This window comes from Polistes dominula, unplaced genomic scaffold (genome assembly GCF_049000335.1).
Source record: "Polistes dominula isolate Pdom_NZ unplaced genomic scaffold, Pdom_raw_medaka contig_18, whole genome shotgun sequence".
Lineage (NCBI taxonomy): Eukaryota > Metazoa > Arthropoda > Insecta > Hymenoptera > Vespidae > Polistes > Polistes dominula.
Window position 1 is genome coordinate 368,934 of NW_028301164.1, and position 24,663 is coordinate 393,596.

The 24,663-nt window shown below is 29.4% G+C and overlaps 1 protein-coding gene and 1 long non-coding RNA gene across 11 annotated transcripts in view; both read right to left on the reverse strand.

Annotated features, from left to right (window-relative positions):
• p120ctn (adherens junction protein p120) overlaps nt 1–24,663 on the reverse strand; it is a 47,448-nt gene that overhangs the window by 18,677 nt on the left and 4,108 nt on the right. For 9 of the 10 annotated variants that reach the window (XM_089178881.1, XM_089178882.1, XM_089178874.1 and 6 more), the window contains exons 2-5: nt 4,152–4,250; nt 1,796–1,837; nt 1,564–1,693; nt 172–454 (exon numbers count right to left, since the gene is read on the reverse strand). In XM_089178881.1, coding sequence (XP_089035007.1) covers nt 172–454; nt 1,564–1,693; nt 1,796–1,837; nt 4,152–4,183 — 487 coding nt within the window. In that variant the 5' untranslated portion in view covers nt 4,184–4,250. The remainder of the gene's footprint in view (nt 1–171; nt 455–1,563; nt 1,694–1,795; nt 1,838–4,151; nt 4,251–24,663) is intronic. The other variant, XM_089178880.1, reaches the window with a different exon arrangement.
• Nucleotides 17,445–20,605, reverse strand: LOC149030472 (uncharacterized). The gene is made up of 2 exons (XR_016178680.1): nt 18,690–20,605; nt 17,445–18,605 (listed from the first exon to the last, which is right to left on the reverse strand). It is a non-coding gene; the product is annotated as an uncharacterized LOC149030472 (long non-coding RNA).

The following is a 24,663-nucleotide window of genomic DNA, read 5'->3' on the forward strand; positions in this document are numbered from 1 at the left end:
TATTTCTAAATGAAGTAAGGATTATTTACACGTTTGATACTGATAAACGAAATATCAAAAATATTAGAAAGTCTACTAGAGAAAGTGATTAGTTTTAATGCAGAATGAATTACCGTATTGGTAATAGTAAGTTTAATTTCTATGAAAGTAGGTGAGAAATCGATTATGTACCATGCGGTGGTGATGCACGACTGTGTTCTGACGGACTATGCGGGCTGTGTGGTGAATGCGATCGTGGCATGTAAATTCCATGAGGACCTGGGTAACCAGGTTGCGGAGGATACCCAAGGTATGGATCGTAATGGTCAAAACTGACCATGTATGGATCCGCCGGATATCTCGGATCAGCATGTTGATAGTCTTGCGACATCAATGGCACCGACATGTAACTGACTGCACCTGGATCTGGTTCCATGTGTGAAACTTCGCGCACTACTTTCGTCACGGTCGTTACCTAAAATGATAAACAAAATACAAAATTAAAGGAATGATTAATCGTTATTTACTGCTAAAATAAATACTTTAACTATTTACTATTAAGTTGACTTGTAAAATTATCCAAATGATCCAAACTTCAATCAATAACAATTAAAAAATACAAAATGTACCAAATGTAACATGAAGGTAACTATAACAGAATTTTTCTCATCCATTCGTATTAATCAAAAATTATATTATACGTAGTTATTATATTAACTTTGAATTTATAAAAGAGTAAGAGAGAGTAAATAAAAAAGTAGATTAATTTTAATTATGATTTGTAATTAATTAAAATAGAGAGAGAGAGAGAGAGAGAGAGAGAGAGAGTTCTCTTTTATATTAAACATTTATCCAAATAATTACCAACAACTCGTTAATTAAAGAATGTGGATAATAATAACAATAATTTTATTTCTATTATAAAATATAAACTACGTAATTGTATGTATAAAAAAAAGAACAAAGGAATTCAATACTATTAAATAATACTAATGAATTGAACAAAAATAAAAATTGAAATCTTACTTGCTGCGAAATCTGTTATTATGATGGTGCAGATATTTTCAATAAAATGATATATTTACATAAAAATATTATTATCTACTATGTATCAAAAAAGAAAGAAAAAACAAAACCAATGAATTTTCGTGTTCAAATATAATATTTAAAATAAAATGAATCGAGCACGAGAATAAAGTAATTTCGTTGCTACGGAATTCTGTTTTAAATGAAGATATTATCGAAAAAAATATATTGATTTTTAGATATTAAAAAAGAAAAAAAGAGGGGAAAAAAAAAGTAGGAAGGAATTTTAGGAAGCCCAGATTAATATTCAAATGTACGAATATAACGTGAAAGAGAGTAATGTCGAAATTTTGCTGCGATATCTATTTCGATGAAGATATTATCAATAAAAATGTCATTGACATAAAAAATTTGTTATTAAGTGCGTACTTTTTGAAGGGTATAAAAAAAAAGAAAAAAAGAAAAAAAAAGAAAAAAAAGAAAAAAAAAAGAGGGCAAAATTTTGAAAACTAAACTAATATATATTTGGCGAACGAATCGACAACGTCAAAACCTTACTTGCTGCGAAGTCTGTTGTTTATGAGTTCGGATGAGCAATGGATCCTCTTGGACAGACAGATGAGATGAGTGTAACGAATGTGTATCCGCTTGTCCGTTACTTCCATGATAGTCCGCGTCACTCTGTCCGCTGAAAATCGAACGAACCAACCAACGAACGATATTATATATATAACATTGGAACATAAGGTACAAATTCAAATTACAGATATATAAATATTTAGATACTTACGTATACTGTGGCATGTCGGAACCTTTGTCCTGAAGTACTCGTCTAAAAATAAAAAAATAAATAAAAACAAGAACAAAGTACAAAGTACATATATTTATTAATATAATTATTGTATAGAAGAAAATTATGATATTGTTTCTTAACAAATATATACTTATCACTTAATGCGTACTATCAAATTCTGTTTAAATATTTTCTTTTAAATAAGCAAAGTTGATATAATAGTTTAGAACATTTGCTATACACTAATCGAGCAACTACACAAAAGGTTCATATATATATATATATATATATATTAAATAATTTTATATTAACCCTCTATAAAATCAAAGATATTGTATAATATGAAACATTTGTAGTATTATTTTGATACCAACTATGGAAAAAGTTTAGAAGATTAATTGTAATTATAAAGGGTTAATTGTTATGCACAATATCTACGTCAATTTAAAAAAAAATAAATAAAATAAAGCGGTGAGTAAATTTTCTAAATTTATAACCTACAAGGATTTTCATTTAATTTTTTTTTCTTTTTTAAACGAGAAATAAAGGATTCGTTGAAACGTGTTATACCGTTTATCATATTCATAAGAGGAAGGAGGAAACATTGAAGGAGTATCACTAATTAGTCTAACTACTCATCTCATTTCGTCAGCACTCTGCTAAATGATGCATGCTAAATGAACGAATAAATGTTGTTAGTGCGCCGAAGTTGTTCCTTTTGAAAATAATGTCTGTACGATGTGTTCATATATATATTTATAATAATTATTCTATAATAAATGTGTATACGATGTATGCATGATGTCCAACACAATCAATTAAGAAAGAAAAACAAACAAATTATTAAATATTCAAATAAAAAGACAAAATTATAAAATAAAGTTTCAATCTCATAAATTTCATGGTTAAATTGTACACGGAAAAATGTTCCAAAATTTGTTTTACCAAGGAAATAAAACAAATAAAAATAAAACAAAATATTGATATTGATTAATGAATAGAATTACAATATTTTGTTTTTTTTTTATTTTAAAATATAAATCTTCAATTAAAGTAATGTTTCAAAAATATATTTCCGTCATTCCAAATATTTGTTATGACAAATTTTCTTTTTTTTTTTTCAGCTCGGTAAAGCGACTTTTGGAACACTTTGTACATATATATATATATAGTGTGTCATTAAAATCCCTAAGAAAGATATAAGCCAGGAATAAATAATTGCATTATATTTACAAAAATATTTCCTCAATTGTCAGCTGTGTTATTTTGAATAAACAATAAATATAAAAAGATAAGAAACTAAATTGATCGATTACGTGATCTCGGTGTACACGCAAGTGTACACATACAGATACATGTATACACATACACACGTTAGTTCAAAAGAATCAACTTCTAATAAAGTGCGATTAGTCACCTCTGCGTTATCTCAGTGCGCGTTATGTTGTGCTCCTGTCTCTGCTCAATCCTGCGATTCACCAGCCTAACATGAATAATTAACAGAATTACCATTATCATCAATAATTTGTATTTTATAATAATAGATATATATTTATCTAATATTGACAATTTTCTCTTTGATTGTAATTTTCATTGAATGATGTAATCAAATTGGACAAAATCATCCTAATAAGTTAAACATAATTTTATCATTCATTTGAACATTTTCTTTTTATTGATGATAAACAGCATTGTGTTTAGATGATCTATGCAATATATTTATGAATTTCATCTGTCCAAATGAAAGAATGAAAAGTAATGTATGTGTATGAAAGTTCAATTAGATAGGTTGAAAAATTGTAATGAAATTAATTGCTAGAAGGAATGATGTTAGTCAGCAAAGAATATGTTCAATGGTGGATTAAACATTTCCGAGGAAAAATATATACAAATGTTTCATTGTATTATTTATTTAACATCTTCATGAATAATTATATTACTTATCATATTTATCCTTTCTTTTATGTTCCACCATTGAAATATATTAACGACGAGCTAATGATTAATAATATATGATTATAATATTGCTAATGAACATGAGTGTTAATTATATTTGGCGTAACTGGAAATAGAATAAATGTTATATACTTAATGAAATATCATGTGGTTGGTTAAAGCGACAAATTAAGTGCTAATATGATGTGATAATGATATTAATTACGATACTAAAATGTTATTTTGTTCAATGAAAAGGAGATTTTTAATTCAAGCGGTTTTGAAATTGTAATATATAGTATTGTATACACTATAGTTGAGAATGTGTGCATAGGTGAAAAATTCGATTGTTTAAAAAAAGAAACGGTAAAATTTGCTTGAAAAAAATAATCGAATTTGGGATACTATATACACTTACAGACAGGAGTCAACCAGCTGATTATTTGACATACCAGCTGATTTTGATCTCTTGGTAAGGAGCGTCCGATGGTAACTCTGACACAACCCTGACGCAACCCTGAAACAAAAATATAGAACAATTTTTATATAATGTTATATATATATATATACATATAAACATTTGTTTGCTGATCTTAAAACGTTTAATTAAATAAAAATTAATAAATAGTTTAATATAATCCTGTTTAAAATGAAATAACTTTTGTCTAAAAACCCTTCTCACAAAAATATTGTATTTCCGTGATAAAAATGAGTTACTCTATACTTTGAATAGCCATTGTATATGTATATGCATTTATGTATGTATGCATACATGTATATAACTAAAACTAATGGCAGTCTCGGCTCGTCGAAATTAATTCGGAAGTTAAGAGATAAGTTATGGAACGTAGAACGAATTTCTCACGACTAATTGTTCAACTTTTAGATTAAATCCCAACTAACTAACTTGTAACTAGAATATATGATCCATGATCGCGAGTACAGAAATGAATATTGTGAATGAAATTTCTAAATTCACACGTTGCCAATGTAATTGTCATGTGAATCTAGAATTAAATACGTCGATTATGTTATTTATTTTTGTCATTTGATCGATACATTTGCAAAAGAAAAACAATAATATGAAATTATAAAAAAGAAACGTTAGAAAGGAAATTGAAGAATAGCGTGACCGAGTAAATTAGATCATTGAGGACAAAATATTATCGAGATTATTGAAACAAAATAAGAATAAGAATATAAGAAAATGAAAGAAGAATAATAAGTATCAACTTCAGTTACTGTTTTGCACGAAATAGGAAAGGACACTTTTTCGTTGTGTTAAGCGTTATCAGTTCGATAAGTTCGACAATGAACGTCAGTCGTTGCTTTGTCGAAAGGTCCGGAAGAGTTACGTGCTAGCGAATGACATTTCGCCATGTTCTATGCTCGTTCATTCAACGCTCGAACAGTTCATTTTATTGTGTTCTCTTGCGTTCTCTTATGTCTCTACGTTTAAACGGTGCATTTAGATAAAATACAAGAATAGAGTAGATCAAAAGATTCATTTTTTTTAAATCCATTAATATATTCAAACAATACTTTTGTACTCATCCCAAAATTTTTGACGCTAGCGAAAATTGGCGTTGGCTTTCTACGTAACTCGACCTAATTCATTTGAAAAATGACTAACTAACTTTTGGCTCGCTCTAAAAGCATCAGGTCTAGCCTATACAAAAATCTACCGAGGATAATATCGGAGAGGAGAGAGTAGTTCGTCAAATTTGTTGAATTTGTCAGCAATGCGGAATACAAATTTTTTCGCTGAAACATCGAAACGCGTGCTACGTTAAATCCCGCGTTGGCAACCTTTTCAACATCGTATAACGTTTTTGTTTTATATATTGACCAATTCACCTAACTTCCACACTACGAATAATTTTGAAATTGTGCATCTGATGAAAAAAAAAATTGTTAAATGCTAAAAGTTACGTGATTTCAATGGACTCTCTTCCACTTGTGTGTGTTCATAAATATTATTAACAAACTACTTCACTTAGAACACGTTACAACTCATCGTTTTAATATCTTTTCAATCGTTAAATTTAAAAGTAACATTTTATTTCAAAATAAATTCTGTTTCGAGTTTATATCAACAGTCGACATTGTTGAAACTTCAACCATCATTGAACTCTCTTGAAATCATGCAACTTTAGATATTTTTCATGCATCATTTAAAAATGATTCATATACTCTGCGAGTATATGAATCACCTTATACGAATATCTTTCTTCTTTTTCTCTTTTTTTCCTTTTTTCGTCTCCTTTCTAATTTTATAATGCATTAGATTCTTTTTCACTGAAAAAGTACCGAAGAATGGAACACACAAACCACGACCGACGTCGTACTGAGAATATTCTCCGAGAATTGTGTGAATTGTATTATATTATATATATTATATTCGTGCGAATTTCGCAACAATCATCGGAGAAAGTAACATTCAATTTTATAATATATATGTATATATATATATATAACCTCAAGGAAGAAAAAATTATATACCCTGATGTACATACTCTATTATCATAAAAAGATCTTTCAAATGTATAAGTATGTACACTAAAGTCAGATTCTTAAAAGACCAACGAATCTTTACCTTTTTTTTTTTAATGTAACAAATAAATAGTGTAATATAATTAGAATAATATATCTTATTAGTATACTAATAGGTTCATTTTAATGAAATAGATATTTCATTATTATTTATTGATTTCATAGTTATAATTAATGAGAAGCTAATGATTATTACACTTCAATATATCGAGTAACTTGTTTTCGAAAGCATACAACTTTTATTTAAAACATTATTTTATAAATTGGTAATATTACAAATAAAGTTTCAAAGTATGTAATTAAAATGAGGCAGTTAGGGTGAAACAATTCATATATTATATTATACACAATGGCGGCAAAGTAATCTAGTAGTCGTACAGAGTTTGTTTGCTCCCTAATGCACAACATTGCATATTAAATGAAATGAGATTAATTAGCATATGCTAATAATTCAGCTAAACCGTATTCATGTCAAATTTAATTATCATAATTACTCTTTATAAAGATATTATATAAAAACTTTCGAACGAAAACAATAGAAAAGATTTTTCACGATAAAAAAGAATGTTTGAAAAAATAATGATCACAGTCGAATCGACGTGTGGAAAAAAATTTAAATAATTTCTTAAACAATTACTTATTTATCTTTTCAACATCGAATTACATACACATGTTTATCCGTATTTATATATGTGTTTACTTTTTCTCCGAGATGTAAACACTCGAGAGAGAGGGAGAGAGAGAGAGACAGTTACAGTTAAACCGTCTTATTGAAAACACGTGATTTTCGATTAATCCCTGGTAAGAATATTATTCCTTTCAATATTTTAACAATTTTAAATTAATTATTTATAATTATTAACTATTAATTATTATCGTTCTTTCCCACACACCACATTGAATTCTCTTTCTCTTACTATTTTCTACTAGGTTTTTATCCAATCAAAGGTAAATTTTTTACTAACAACGGATTTATTTTTCAAATTTGATTTAATATTTAATTTAGTTATTCATTTAGAAATATTTGCAAGAGAAAATATTGGCCGTGTACTGAAAGAAGTTGTTGGACAGGCGGCGCTGATCTAATCGATAGAAATAAGTTTTCTTTCTATCATTTTATATTGTTCTCTTTATTAGAAAATAGTTAATAGAGAGAAAGGGGAATTTAAAGACTAGTAGGTTAAAGGAAAAGTAGATACATTGAAGTTGCTACAGGCTGACCGATATTTTTCTTCTTTTAATTTCCGGTCTCGTTTGGCATAACGTGCTACACACACACACACACAAACACATATTCCATTTTATTCTCAGTTTGCTCATTCATTTATTCTCGTTTCCCTACTTTCCTTCAATTTCCCATAAGATTGTAGTCATCGTTGACGAAGAATTTCGTAGTTCACGAGCTTATATGTACCTATATTCGTGATGAAGTTTCAACTTGAGGGAAATGGTTTTCTATCGACAACTTCAATAAGTACTGTTACTTGTATAATCTTATCGATTATGTGGAGTGTAACGAGGACGAGGTAGGTAATTCTAGGAACCAGTGGTATAGTCATGACTATAAACAAACTATGCTTCTACTATGTTAACTTACAGTATATGCAATATTACTATTACAAAATCTGACATATATTTATTTTTAAGTTAGCACATTGAAAAAACATGTACATTGTATTATTTTGATTATAAACATTTGTAGTAAAATAAACACATTTATGAAGCGATATTTTTTAACTACGTGCGTCATAAAATATTGTAAAATATAATCATATATTGTCATATAACATGGTAATACGTAAGCGTTGAATTTAATACAATACAGTAGTGTATAAATTGGATAAACCATATAAAATGTGCAGCAAGGATTGGCATACAATTTTCCCTATAACACAATATTCTGAAAACACAATTTTAATATACCGCAGTATAAAAATGGCATAAACCGTCTAATGCGCAGGCCCGTATCCAAGAATTTCACTAAACAAAGGAGACCCATGGTAAATATGATACAATGGTTGAATAAATAATACTTTATTATATGAACGTTTCTATATAAAATCATAAATATTAACATTTCAATTTAAATTTATGTGAAATGTTATTAAATGAATAAATTTGTTATATTTTACGGAATTAATCAATTTTAAATTGCAAAATAATACAATAATCTACTCAAGGGGGATTAAAATTGGTTAAATAAAAGAAGGGGGTTAAAAATGGAGAAAAAAATCTATAAATCAGGGATAAGTACTTAAGTAAGATTAATTCAATTAGACTACGTGTTCACGAAGAGATAACAAGTTGGGAAGATATATTCAGTATTTAAAAAGAAATAAAAAATTTTTAATCGATAGTATATTACGACATCAGTGTAAAGATAGAAATGATGAAACTTCAAATTAAATAACAATTTTTTAATTAAGTTTCTTTTTTTTTTTGTATTTTATTTTATGTAATTTTCTTTTATATTAATTAATATATCGAAAAACTTTAATGAAATACTAAAGCAAACGAATATATGTACTTAAAGTCTTACAAGATTATCGTGTATTTTGTAAAAAGTGTAAAATCTGACGATTACTATACAATGTTTCATTTGGCATTGCTGCTTCATTCATTGTACACGAAATCTAAACTCTTTTTTACTGTTTTAAACTATATACATACATATACATATTTTAAAACACAATTACCGTACAACACGAAACGCATTCAGCTAATTTATATTACTTTGTAGTTTCCTGTAATAACGACTTGGAAACAAGATGGTAGAAATTAACCGTGTTATAGAAAAGTCGACTTTATATCGCGATTGTCGGTAGTTTTAACGCTAATGATTATTACATGCTTTATCACGAACAACGAAGTAAGAAAAAAAAAAGAAAAAAAAGAAAAATAAGAAAGAATTTAAAAAAGAAAAACAAAGACATCGTTTATCCTAGTAAACTTTAAACACGTAATAATACGTACGATTATACGAATTGAAGAGATAAGAAAAAGAAAAACGAGAGAAAAAATTAAAGGGAGAAAAAGAGAGAGAGAGAGAGAGAGGGAGGGAGAGAAATCCAGGTTAAGAAGAATTTGGCACGAATAGTTTCACGATCATGAAATTCCAAGGAGGAAGTCTCGTTACTCGTTGAAGATAAAAATGAAAACGATTGAAAACGAGTGCAAACTAGGGGTGCATGTAACAACAACAACAACAACAACAACAAAAGTATCCAATTGAATGAACGAAACGTAGCGAAATAATAGAAAAAGAAAATAATAGATAAACGGGATAGAGGGAAGAAGGAAAGATGGGGAAAGGTAGAAAATAAGTTAAAAATAATATTTCCAAAAGAAAAGTTGGAAAAAGAGAAAAGAAAAAAGATACATAAAGCTTTTGATGGTTGGGGCGAACGGGTGAGGATGGTGAAGAGATGTACGAGTAAGAAATGTAGCAAACGAGTGAAAAAAAAAAAAAAAAAAAAAAGAGAAAAATTGAAAACACGGAAAAGAAAAAGGAAAAAGGGGCAAATAAAAGAAAAGATAAAGATATGAAGATGGGTGGTGGAGGGTGGAAAAGGGAAATAGTAGGGAAAGAGAGAAAGATGTGAGGTCAACGAGTCACGACGTTTGACATCTACGCCTTGAATTGATCATTTTCACGGGACAGGACGAGATATGTGCTGTTATGCCAACACAAGCAAACACACATAACATACACAAAGAGAATTATGCAGTTGTGTGCGTATGTATATACATCTACAGAAAACAGAGCGCGAGTTCGAAATGTAGGCCAACGTCGCCCGAAGCTTTATTCCATAATGGTGTCTGGCATATTAAATTTTTTACACGTCATGGGGCGAATATTCGGAAACGAATGGGGAGAAAAAAAAAGAATAAAAATAAAAAAGATAAAAGAAAATATATATAGAGAGAAAAATAAGAGGAGGAGGAGGTAACGAAAACTCGAACAAAAAACTAGCCCGCCGGGGCAATGTACTGTTGATGCCCTCTATTAAAGTGAAAAAAAAGAGAGAGAGAGAAAGCAGAAAAAATACTCATTAGATTAAAATCGAGTTTTGTAAGTATTGACAAAGTAACAAATAAAAAAATATAAATGGTGCAAGGAGATAAGTAATTCGTTATAAATGTGTAATCATATTTTTTTAATGAAACACATAAAAATCTAAAGAAATACTAAACATTACGATGAATTTTACAAACGTAGGTATTCATTTAATATTATTTTCTATAATAATTATGTTTCTCCTTTCTTCTTTTCATTTTAGCGAAATATACAAAAAATCTAATTTTTTTTTTTTTTTTTAATTTTCATTTTACAATTAATTGAGTTTCCAAATATAATATTTTTCTATTGATAACAAGTACTGTTTGAAATAAAAAAAAAAAATTTGCTTTATTAATTTATAACAAATAAATATTTTAATAATTTATTTTAAATATTTTCTATTAATTTATAACACTTTATTAATTAATGAAAACATTGACTCGTCACAAACAAATTGTATAAAATTATTCATTAAATCAACAAAAATCTTATTAAAAATGTATGAGATAGTACAAGGTAATATGAAAATAATATGAGAGGAAGAAGTATTAAAAAAAAAAATAGTATAGATAGAGATATAGATAGAGAGAATAGACGAGCGATTGAAAATGATCTTGCAGTAGGTGTAAGAGGATACTTGCGAACGAACACGAATTAATGATTTACAGATCGGAACCGTAGGTAAACTCATTTTTCAAATCAAATAACACGTAGGTAAATACACGTTGCTGTACAAATATGTACATATTCTTTGGAACTAGTACGCACATGCGCAATTATTGATAATCTTGCTGGAATATACGAGAATTAGAATATACCAAATGATTAAAGAATACATTTCAGAAATCTCAAATAATTGAAAAACCAAATGAACTATCCTCTTTTTCTAATATTCTCTCTATCTCTTTTACTCTGCCTATTTTTTTTTCTTAATAACGCACCAAACATATCACATTTTATTCTCGTATTTGTTAAAAACGTTTTCGACACTTATTACATATTTAACGTGTATATAATACATATGTAAAATGCTTGAGAAAGTAAGTAATTTGGAACACGAGACATAAAAGAATTATATATATATATATATATATATATATATATATATATATATATATATATATATATATATATGTGTGTGTGTGTGTGTGTGTGTGTGTGTGTGTGTGTGTATGTGTGTGTATGTTCTTGGTAGCTACCGTACAAGTTGCAAATTTTCGAATGAATTTACAATTATCCATCTCCCTTTTTATTCCAAGAACGCGTGCATGCGTGCACGTTTGCGTAATTAAAAATACGCATATCTTGTTCTCTCTCTCTCTCTCTCTCTTGCGCTCTCTCTCTCGCTCTCTCTTTCTTTCTCTATTTCTTTTCCTTTCTCAGGCTTTCTCACTTATGTTATCTCTCCAACTCTATTTAAATCTCTTGCTCTTGCATTTTTTCTCTTCTTTTTTTTCTCTCTTTCTCTCTCTCTTTCAGTCTCTCCCACTTTCCGTAAGTATCTCTTTTTCTTACTTTCCCTCTTCCCCTTTCACTCACTCATTTTCATCCTTATTTTTTCCCCTCTCTCTCTCTCTCTCTCTCTCTCTCTCTCTCTCTCTTTTTCTCTCTAAGTATCTTTCTGCATGTTTTTTCCCTCTGTTCCCTCTCACAGTCTTTCAATTTCTCAGTCACTCACTTATTTTTTCTCTCTGTATTTTTCAGTATCTCACAATCAGTAGCTCTCTTATTTTCTCTCTTCTCTCCCTCTTTATTTCTCTTTCTTTCTCTTTCTCTTTCTCTTTCTCTTTCTCTTTCCCCTTTTTATTTCACATTTTCGAGAAATCGTCTGGAGAATGTCGTGAGTGCAACTCGAGGACCTAACGGCGACGGTTAAAAATGTTTACGTGACTGGAGAAAACGTGAAAAGCAAAAACCAAAAAAAAAAAAAAAAAAAAAAAAAAGAAAGAAAGAAAAAAAAACACAGAAAAGCAGTTTTAAATCCATCCCTTTTCTTTTTTACGTCCGCCCTTGGCGTAAGGCATGCGCCCTTTAACAATTAACATACGTGGATATGGTTGGTAGGTTTGTACATACGTACGACATTATTTTCTTTCGCATGCCACATGCACACATGCACTTGCACAAATATATATATATACGTGTTATTATTTTTTTGTCTTTTTCTTTCCCGTTAGTCACATACAAAAATCTCACCATATAAAACGAGAATAGAATTTTAAATAATAGAATTAATACTTTTTGTTTTTCATCTTTAATAATTTTGGCAAAAATTCATTTATGATTTATCTTCAAATAAATGTCGATTATAAATTATCATCTTTATGTTTTTGAAATAAAAAAAAAAAGAAGCATCGTACGAACAAAAGAAATTTATCAAATTGATCGGTAAATATATTTCGATTGAAGGGAAATGAGAAAAAAAAACTTTAAAACGAGGCGTCATATTTTTTGTGTATGATTGATGCGTCAAAAGGTAGTAGACAGATATGCAGAAAGAGGAAAAATAATGGGACCTATTTGTCAATATATATATATATATACTAGGGGTGCCCCGCCACGAGGTGCTGTGGCTCACAATCAGTCCGATACACACGTCTTTAAGTCTATGAATTACCTTATACTGTCATCTGAATAATTCGCGATTAATAAAATAATATTGCGATTATAAATTGAGATATAAATTATCTTCTATCTTTCAAGTTTAATGAAACTGCACACAGTGTGCAAAATTTGATTAAAATCGGTTCAGTAGTTTAGGAGTCCATTGCGAACAAACAACGTGACACGTAATTTATATATATATATATATATATATATATATATATATATTTATTGTAAGTGAATTGTAAACAATCTTATTAGTCAATCAATTGTTTAACTAGTTCATTGTTATTGATGAAAATAGAAAAGCGAATCATTAATATTAATTTTTATTTGTAAAATAAGTTACGAGTTGTCCAATGGAAAGCATTTACTTGTAAAGTAATTTGAATAATTTAGAATAAACATACGTAAATATAATAAATATAATATATTTATAAGAAAAATGTTAAGGTAAGAGCAATTTGTTGCACGTATAAGCTATTCATCAAAGCTACGTAACTTTCAAATCCATCGGTCTTGCCGCAGCCACCACTAAATCTCCATGCAAAAACGAGTTTTCCAAAACTTTCTTAAAAGGGACGACGTACTTGAGAATGATTTATCTCACATTCTATCTCGCTCGTAAATACATTCACGATAAATTTCAATTCGCGAAGAATTATTTTTTTGTTTTTTTTTTGTTTAATCTCTTTCTCGAAATGTCATTCACTGGAAAATATTTTTACTGATAAATTATTCTTCACAATTCTTTTTGGGCCGAATTTTTGATCTATTTTCATTTTACATTTTTCGGCATTTAATTTTGTTTTTATACTACAATAAATCTAATTAAATAAATATAAATATTTTGAAATGTATTTGATTAATCGTAGTTTATATATTTAAGCGATCAAAGAAATTTAAATAAAGTTTTAATTATATTTATTTAACAAATTTGACCACAATAGTGCATTGAAATGTTTTTGTATCGATAATTTTCTATAGTCATCATTTCATTAATAATTTTATAATCAATATTATTTCTCAAATAATAATAAAATTAAGAAATAAATTATATAAAACTATAACACATTTTTGTTTTGTTTCATAGTTTATCGTATAGCATAAACAATACATACAAATATTACATATTTGTATAATTTGCATAAGCTATCGTCCGTCATTTAATAGCTTTCATGTATACATATATACGCGTGCATTGATACAATGCATAAATGTGTCCTGAAATTGTAATAAACCTCATATTTACCGTGATCTCGTTTTCTCTCTCTTTCTTTCACGCATGCGCGTAACATACATACGTGGCCACGACTATTATGCAAATGCATCTCAGCGTAAAAATAAAAACTGGACGACACCGAGGATGAGAACGATATGACGACTATGGTTTCTGCATTTACCAAAATAGTGCTAAATGAAATACGTTCTAGCATAATAATTAGAATAATGATAATAATAATAATAATAATTTTAATACATAGCTGTATAGTATCGACAAAAACGTAAGACACTTTTTCCTCTTCGTCATTAGATTTAATCAAGTTATAAAAAATAAAAAAAACCAAGTGTTGACAAAAAGTAATAAATATTCCGAATATACGAACGATTAATAATAAGAAGAATATTAATAAAACCCGTGGGGAGGGCGGGTAAGAATACCACCTCAGTAATCTCTGCTTGTCGTAAAAGGCGACTAATAGGGAAACCATTAGGGATAGATATCGTACATTAAACTAAAATAAGAAAAAGAAAGTTCATATAATCGTATTACCGATACGACCCTGTTTCCAAATCGTAGTACATAGTTGCTTTTGCTTCTGTCTTTGAGTAATTCATGTTACTTTACTTAGGATTGCTACATCATTAAACAATGCTGAAGAACTATGACACTGTATTAAAAGTTCTAAAATTTATACTAACATATTTTGAAACATTCTACAGATTGTTTCAAATTTAGTTGTTAATTTGATCTATGTAATAATTAAATCTATATAATTTCTAAATCTAATTATTAATATTTCTTTTTATTATATTTTATATAATTTATATAATTTATTATTATAATTAGTAATTGGTAATAGATCTATTCAGTTCTATTACTAATCTACTACAATCTATAGTTGTTAGGTAGACAACATTGCATAGATATAGGTTTGCTATAAGAACTCGCATAAATCATAGAAATCGATCTAGACGGTCTAGAAATTGTTCGATTCTATCGACTTTTCACGTTAGAATTCCAACAAGAGCTTCTTAATAATTCCTCTACGATGACACTATTCTAAGAACGTTCTCCTTCCTGCTGACACGTTTTCGACTAACAAAAAAGCTCCAACTCAAAGTGCCTACGACCGGTAATTCGAACAAGTTAAAAATACATTTCTACGATACTTAACAAATTGAAGATATAATGAAAGTATTTATACCTTTCCTACGATTAATATTAAATAATATTACTAACAATAGAATAAGGTAACATTTTCTTTCATGATTTTAATTAAAATTTGTTTATATTTTTTTTAGAATTACGTCTATTGAAAAAATATGAACAAATTGAGCTACTCTTATTTGTTTTTCATTTATTAAAAATAATAAAAGGTGGACAAACAATACGACACACACATTTTGTTTGTAATAATGAAACTTTAATGAAACTTCAATCAAACTTGTTTCAATTATAAATTTAATAAAATAGAAGAAAGAAACTTTTTCCTTATAGAATATAAACGATGCTATATACACTATCAATTAATTATTAGAATTTGAAGAAGGTCATGAAAATTATTTACAAAATCTAATCAATGACACGATAACATAAGGATTGACGAAAAATATAATTGTCATTGTCAAGTTCTTATACGTGAGAAGATATCTCGAGTCCTCGTATGTTGTCTGGATGAACGGTGTAGAAAAAAAGATATAGTATACCATCCTCCTACCCTTCTATCTTCTACCCTCCCGGCTTTAATTCCCGTGGCCCCCTTCTGTCCGTCTCCCGAGTGGACGCACAAGGGCTTTGTATATAATACCTACACACATGCACACACACACATATATGTATACATACGTAACCGCGAGAGTAAATCTCTCGAAGTACACACATACACGCTTGCACCCACCCCCACACGTATAGAAAAAGAAGGAGAGTAGAAATTCGAGGGACCATGAAAAAAAAAAAGGGAGAAAAAGTGAAAGAGGGTGTTCGAAAGGGCGGTAGCGACAAGAATAAAGAGAGATGGAAGAAAGGGAAAGGGAAAGGAAAAAGAAGAGAAAAAAAAGAAGGGCGACGAAGGGTAACGTGTAAGAGAGAGAGAAAGAGAAAGAGAGAGGGTGGGGATGGGAAAGGAATATTACAAAACAACGAGAAGGGTTAGGAAGTGCCTCGTGTACGACACTGTACTCCCTTCCTCTCTCTCTCTCTCTCTCTCTCTCTCTCTCTCTCTCTCTCTCTCCCTTTCTCTTACGCACATGACTCTACTACGCATACATCAATAATATCATCCATCTACACGTGCATGTAGATTTTTTTTTTTTCGAGAGAGAGAGAGAAATTCTCTGTGGCCGCAATCTCGTTCTTTCCTTTCCGATTGGTGCAGTTCAACGAGCGTTTCTCTCTCCCTTCACTTCTCTTCCCTCCTATACATAATATTCTTACGTGAGAGAGGAAAAGAGATAGGGATATATATAAGAGCATGCGAACGCAAGGTATGACAAGGGACAAGTGTTCGTGAATGAATGAACGTAAAGTGCGAGACACCGTACGTCCTACTACTACTTCACGCATATCATGCGTACACGCTTTATATTCTCTTACCAGGGGTGTCCAACCTCTTTTGCTTATTTTTTCTATTAACCTTCTAATCGGAAACTAATAATCCAACCTATATAATAAAATAGAATACAATATCAAAACAAAACATAATAAAAACATTATTATTATTTTTTTCTTATTAGATCTCATTCATTACAGTGTTGAATCGCACGCGAATAATTGGACATCCCTGTCTTTATACACTACCCTTACTTGTTCACTCTTTCTTGAATCTTCAAAGGGTGGAAAAAATGAAACTTCATAAAAAAACTAAAAAGAGAGAGAGAGAGAGAGGGAAATAGCGTTTGAACCCTTCTCGTGTACGATACGTGACGCATTTAAAGGAGTCTCGAAAAACGATCCCTCACAAATCCTGCGAGAATTGGAGGATGATCCCTCGAGGCTATAATTTTCTTCCGATCTCGTTCTCTTTTAGTTTGTTTATTTGTTTTCTACCTCTGTTTATTTATTTATCAATCTGTCCACTACTCCTTTCTCTTTTTTTCTATTTTTTTTTTCTTTTAATTACATATATATTATAAGCAAAAAAAAAAATAAATTAATCTGTAATTATGGTTAAGAAGTTTAACTTTAAGTTCAAAAAATATTTTATTATAACACATTTGTAAATATTTATGATTTCTTTCTCGTGTCAATCAAGTTAGTCAGTCCGTCTATTATTTAATTTCTTTTTTTCTTTTTCTTTTTCTTTTTCTTTTTCTTTTTTTCTTTCCTTACTCATAATTTTCAGTAAAAGTTCTTCGGACGGAAGAAAAACGCGTTGTTTCTTTCCGTGACAAGCGATACGGGTTAACGAGGTCGTTTGCACGTTAAAGATGTATGTACGAGAGCAGAGCACAAACTATATGCGCATGCGTGTTTCTTAAGTTCTTTCTTTCTTTCTTTCTTTCTTTCTTTCTTTCTTTCTTTCTTTCTTTCTTTCTTTCTTTCTTTCTTTCTTTCTTTCTTCGTAAAGTTGATGCTGCTAAGACATTTCGTTAAAATATATTGTTTAAAAAAAAAAAATCTACTATAATTATATTAACATCTGATTGGTAAAGGCAAATGACAAATATATTACCAAAAAAAAATACACATACGTGTATGCGAGATACATAATTTGTTTAATTAGAATTACATGCCATTACAGGTAATTAAACATACCAAAGTAATTATTTAATTGATAGAAATTTGATATCAGTTATGTACAAGCGCTAACGAGCTACAGGTATATAACCATAAACAGAAATTTACAGCAATCACATTTTCCATTATACAAATAGAATAATGTGCGGTAAATAGAAGTGGCGTGAAATTGACTGGTGTTCTATTATTGACTTCCGGAGTAGTTCATGAGATGACTACTGGACTTTATTATACCGGTCGTTATATGTTACGAATATTCCTATTAAACACTTTGAAAATACCATGAGGGTCACCATGAGTTGACTTTATTTCGTAGCCTTTATTTCAAACTTCTCTGGTATTTTTTATATTATGACCTATAAAGAAAACTCGGTACACATAGTTTGTAATAAAAAAGTCAAAGTTAATTTCAAATATTTCAAATTATTATCGTGCTATTAATGTAGGATTACTTGTATGATTGTTACGTTAAAAGTAAATTTTTCACAATTTTCAAATGCATAATTCTAGATACTAGCATCTACATAGTTCTTGTGAGCAAGAAGATTTTCAAATACAAAAGTTGACGAGTAGGAAAAGGAAAGACAAGATACGTCGACTTAACACGCCCCTCGCCTAGCTCCTTCCTTTCTTCCTTTCTTCCTTTCTTCTTCTTCTTCTTCTTCCTTCTCCTCTTATGTTAGAAAAGAGAAACACTAGAGAAGAAAATAATTTCCTAAGACATGACGAGTGAGAGAAAATGTTGAACGACGCGTTGAATTTTCTTTCGCAACACTTACTTCAAAATACACGAAAAACGTATTATTCGAACTGCTCGCATGTGAAGCCTTTTTCCTCTCCCATTTTGACCTCTCTCTCTCTCTCTCTCTCTCTCTCTCTCTCTCTCTCTCTCTCTCTCTCTTTCAATCTCTCTCAGTCCATTTCTATATAACTCATATTACTCAGATTCTCTTTTTCTAAGTTTCTTTTTCTATATCTAATGTTACTCCCTGTATTTCTCTCATAATCTCTCAGTCACTCAAACGCAGTCTTTTTTCTCTCTCTTTTTTTTTGTCTCGTCTATTATTTTCTCTTGTATGCAATTTCTTTTTTTCTTCCTAATCTATCCTTCATTCTTCCTTTCTATTTTACCATCTTCTTCCTTGTTTTTTATTCTCAAGCACGTCATTCGTTCATACATAGAATACTGAAATAATAATCGTGATATGCAAAGGACTTACGTAAGAATGCACGATGATATTACAAGAAAATACGTCATCTCAAATAACGTAAGAATAATGAAAGATATCTTTTTTTTCTTTCTCTTTCTCTCTCTTTCTCTCTATTTCTTTTTCTTGTCTCTTTAAATATTTTAAAAGCATACAACCCTGACGTAACAGCCGTCAAAATCTTTAAAAGCCGTTCATTTTCCGAATAAAATCTCTTACACACATTCAACATATCGTAAACAACATACTACTATAAATAGTATATCAAAAAATAAAAGCTTGTATATTCGCTTTTAGATGGATGGATATAGTTTTACAATTTATCTTATAACTTTAGAATAAAATTACTCTTTGAAAATCTTCTAAATAAATGAAACTATTTGTAGCAAATAAAAATCTCTTACTTTTATTTACGCAATTTGTAAAAGATAAACAAGAAGACCAAATTAAACTGCTCGGACTTAATTATTATATTCTTGTTGTTATCATGTGACCAATGCAATTTTCAAGTGGGTAGGGATTTAAGATAAGATAGAAAAAGTTTCGAGTAAGTTCCAATTAAAAAACTACAACTTACAACTTGGAATGACTTTTCTCGACTAGAGAGAGAGAGAGAGAGAGAGAAAGAGTTCTCTCGGAAAAGTAAAAAATAAAATCCCAAGTCCCTTGCAGAGAATTAAAGGTAGTAGTAGGTGGGTTGAATTGGGGGTGATGATACCGCCAGGAAACAATAAGAACACTGTACTACTGTCAGAGATACCATATTTTTTCTAATTTTTTTCTGTTTTATTTTTATTTTTTATTTTTTAAATAACCGACATAGAAATCCGATCGTTTTGTTCCTCTTTTCTATCTTTTCTCTTCTTTGACTCTCTTTGAAAATAAAAAAGAAATAATAAAGAAAAAATCAGTCCCGGAGCATTGTAGCACAGATATTTTTTCATTGCACTCGCTGTGCATATCCGATCGATCCTCGGAAATCAGTTGAAGACCAAAAAAAAAATGGGGAAATGAAAAATAAAAGGGAGTAGTAAAATAAGAAGAAGAAGAAGAAGAAGAAGAAGAAGAAGAAAACACCTGTGAACGAGAAAATGCAGTGCTCTGCTTTTGCTTACGGTATCAATTTCAAAAGAAGGTGCGTGTTTTAGGTGCTGAAGGTTCTGAACTAACGATGCTTTTTTTTTCTAAAGGCATGGACGCACGCGCATAAGTATTTATCATATATATATATATACATATACACATTTCATATATGTAAGTATTACACACACGTAACTGGGTAAGAATTTATGTATGAACCCACGTCGACGTTCTGTTGTTCTTCGTTCAGTCCATTCATACCTTATACTATAGTTCTCGTATTTTGAGTGTTCATTCAAAAAAAAAAACAACGTGTTTCCCTTCTCCGATTTCTACAAAAAGGGTGAAATATTTCTCGAAGAATTTTCTTTATTTTCTCGTAACATTTTATAGAATGGAATAGTTGTCTTTTTTCTTTTTTGTCACGAAGAAATTTTATATAATAATTAAGTAATATAATATATAATATAAATATTATATTATTATTATTAAAAATATTTATATTATTATATAATTATAATTATAAATTAAATAATATAATAATAATTTTTATAATAACTAAAATAATATTATTTATATTGTATAATGATTAATATAAATCATCAGTGTTTCTCAAACTTTTCTACTTGACAATCCCCTTTTTACTGGAACAAATATTTTCAAATAAACTATAGTTAATAACTATAACATGTTATATCGAAAAAAAAAGGAAATAAAAGAAAAATACAAAATCAAAGTTTGTTTCGGATGTATTTATGGGATGTATTTTTGGATGCTTTTTCAGATGTTCGGGGTATTTAAAGGCCTAATTATCACTGCTCGTTACTTCGAAACTCTTAATTTGGTTCTTGGTATCTCGTAAAAGTACTGAGGCTTTCGTTATTAAGCTAACACCCACCTACCATTACTTTTCTATCTTCTTGTTCTATATATTTTCAAATTACACGTCAGCTCACGCGACGTACGAGCTGCAGGACGACGAGTCTACCATTTTAATATACTGTTAATAGTGATGTAGTAATAGTCACTATCTTTATCTCTATTTCTTTATCTCTACATTTTCATGTTTCTTTCTCATGTCTGAGTCCTCTGTTTACGTTTCAGGAATGAAACATAGAAATACGAGATACCGTTACAAGTACGGTGAAGCTTGCGGTATTTAAAGCAACAAAAATTAAATTCAATAAAAGAAAAAAAAACTCATGAGAATATGTATGAACAATATGTAAAGTATGACGCATTTGTGATAGATAGATAGATGGATAGATAGATACATTTAAAAAATAGATAACTTTATTATAGGCTTAATATAAACTAACAGATCAGATAAAATAAAAAAATAAAAAAAGATAAATTTTTAATATTTATATCAATTGCAACGAAAAATAATATGCTCTAACAATTTGATCCTTAAAACCTCGAGACACCTTGTAATATAAACTAAATGTAAGAATTTGAAATATTCTTATTTAAATATTACACTAAAGATAAGAAGACTATCTAAGAAGAAGCAACGAAGCAAAGATAAATGATAAAGAAGCAATAATTATGAAAGATAAAAATAGTATATTAGAAGAGGCACTGAAAGAATAAAATAATATTCTTAAAATAATAAGAATAAAAAAGAAACAAGTAGACCAGAATGACTATCGCAACGATTAATATAACGACCAATGTTATATATTTAAATTTTATAACTTATGCGCGAACCGTTTACGGTTATATCCTCTTCTCTTATCTCTATTTTTATTTTATATTTTTTTATCTTTTTTTTTTTTTTGTTAACATAAACAGAAAACTAGAAAGCGAGAAAACGAGATAGAAGAACGTATACTCGAAAAGCTTAAGCTCCAAACTAAAGGAGTTCAACAACTGGATGCAAATTCGTAGTAGTTTGCAATTAAAGCGTAATGCGAAAGTGAAGTTTTAGCGAGTTTTATTGTGCCCTAGCACTCGTCGAGTACTAATAAATTTCGATAAGGAGATCGAGCACGGTTATTTCCTTCTTTTCGATCAAAACAAAGCTCCTTCAGAATTTATGGAATTCGTTTTAGCACAGAACACGTACCACCACCACCACCCACCCACTCACTCTCTGTTCCGCAAGAATAGAAAGAAAAAGAAAGACAAGGAAGATGGGGTGAATGGAAGAAAAAGGGTAAAAGAGAAAGAGGAAGGAGAAACTTTACTTATATATATATATATGTATGTATATTCGGATCACGCTCCTTTCATCGTAGGGAACGAAAAAGAAAAACGCACACGTCGGTCTTTCGTAAATTATACACTCGGTCATTACTACTGTGTAAACATCGTTGCAGCAAGGGGACACTGTCTCTCTACGTGTGCTGTTCGTTCAGATCGAGACTCGATAACTCTTGTTGAGAGAAAACGTGTTCCTCGGTGACATCGTCGAATTAGCACGCTCGACATTTTCAAAATGAACTTTTCGAATCTATATATAATGTACCCTTAATGCATACTCTAAAGGATTATTAACTAATATTATAGTATTACATTAAAAGCATTTATATATAATGCATAGATTCATCAGCATACGCCATTTATAAATGTACATTGAAGGAATATGAAATTTGTAAAAGTTATAAATAATTGTTCTCATTTTGACCATCAATGGAGTAAAATTACGATGCAAGTAATAGCCATCCTTTAATTGAAAGTTCAACGTGAAAAGTTCAAAGGTTAATCGCTCCTCGTACGGTACATAGATACGTACCAATTGTTACATTTCCTATTCGTATATATGTGCATGTAGCATCTCTAATACATATATGAAGATTGTAGATCGACACATCATATCAATGGTCGGTGGCACAGTCCTGTTCCTTCTCCATTTGTACAGCTGAAAATGAAAGATAGACGGAACGAACGTGTGTGCTCAACTCATTGATCGAACTGTCAACGATTGGGAACGCCGATAATTCTTAGTCAATTTCGAGAGTCCGACTCTCGACAGGTTTTCCTATCAGCGATTGTGAAAAGATAAAATTGATTGCGCCATAAACGTACTTATACACATACATATTCGCAAACATGTAAATATACATATAAAAATATGGAGTATTCCTATTTTTTTCCATTTAACTAGACCAGAGTATTCTACGAATAAAAATAAAAGTGCTACGTTAAAAAGTCATGACAAAAATATGAAATAACAAAATGTATCGGTTTTGTTCGCTTTTTTCCAAATATTACGCCAATGCATTTTTAATTGTGGAAAATATTATTAATATTAAATCTACTGATAATTTATGTATATCCCTTTGTATCGTAAATTGATCCAATTATCAGATTTCATTAAACAAAACAAATGAACAAGAAATTTCAAATGTAATCAACTAAATTTTGAAAAGAAATCAAACCTATAATTCTAATAAGAATAGAGTAATATTTGAAAATGAAATTAACAAGTAAATTAATATTACTAATCTATTTTTTTTTTTTACAATATATCAAACTATCGTGTTTTTTATTTATGTAAAATTTGTCTCTTATTTTTTTCGCAGAATATGCTGGCACCGTTATGCGAAAAAAAAATACCGTAGGGAGCACCCTGCATATGTACTATCGATCCTTTTCCTATGAAATCGTTTGATGACGGAAAATGTTTTCTTGAAATAAGAACAAATAAAAGGTACTTTGTTTTTCTTTCTTATCGTTAAACGAAAGTTACTTATCGAAATTGAATCAATACGCTTTTATCAATAGCCAAATAGTATCTCTTCACTGAAAGCGGTAATTCAAGCTCAAACGAATTAAACGTGATAGGAATTTCTATAGCCCGATTAAATGCACAAATGTAATATCACTTTTAGAATTTACTCTTAGAATATCGCGAAAAAGAGATTATTTTTAAGTGTAAAGTTATCTATGCTTACTCATAGATAATTAAAATATGTGAAAGATAATACAAAAATAAACTTTTAATCGAATGACCTTATGTGCCAGAAAACAATTGTACATCTTATTGATTACAAAAATACCATTACTTAATTAATTGATCAATTTTGTTACGTGATCAAGTAAAACAAACAATACATAATGTACAAATAAATGCACATAAATACATCAAACATTTGATATTATTTCTATTAGTACGTATTATTGAATTTGATATTACTTTTATTATTCATTTTCACCGACTTTATTCCTCAACTTTATCTTCGAAATGTTCTCTTTATATTATCTCTTAATTCTAATAACATTCGCTTATAATCCCTTAGACGTTCATCAAAAAAGAACTAACAAAAACAACTCGTAGTGTCTCAGATAAGACCGAATAGAAATTACCGGTGTCTAACGAACGAAATCTAATTACGGAAATAATTAGAAAAAGATGAAAGATGGAAGGAGGAAATGAAATATAAGAGAGAAGAAAAAGGAGGAGAAAAGCAGAGGGTAAAAAGGAAAATACGAGAAAAGCAAGTGAGCTTAAGTAAGAGAG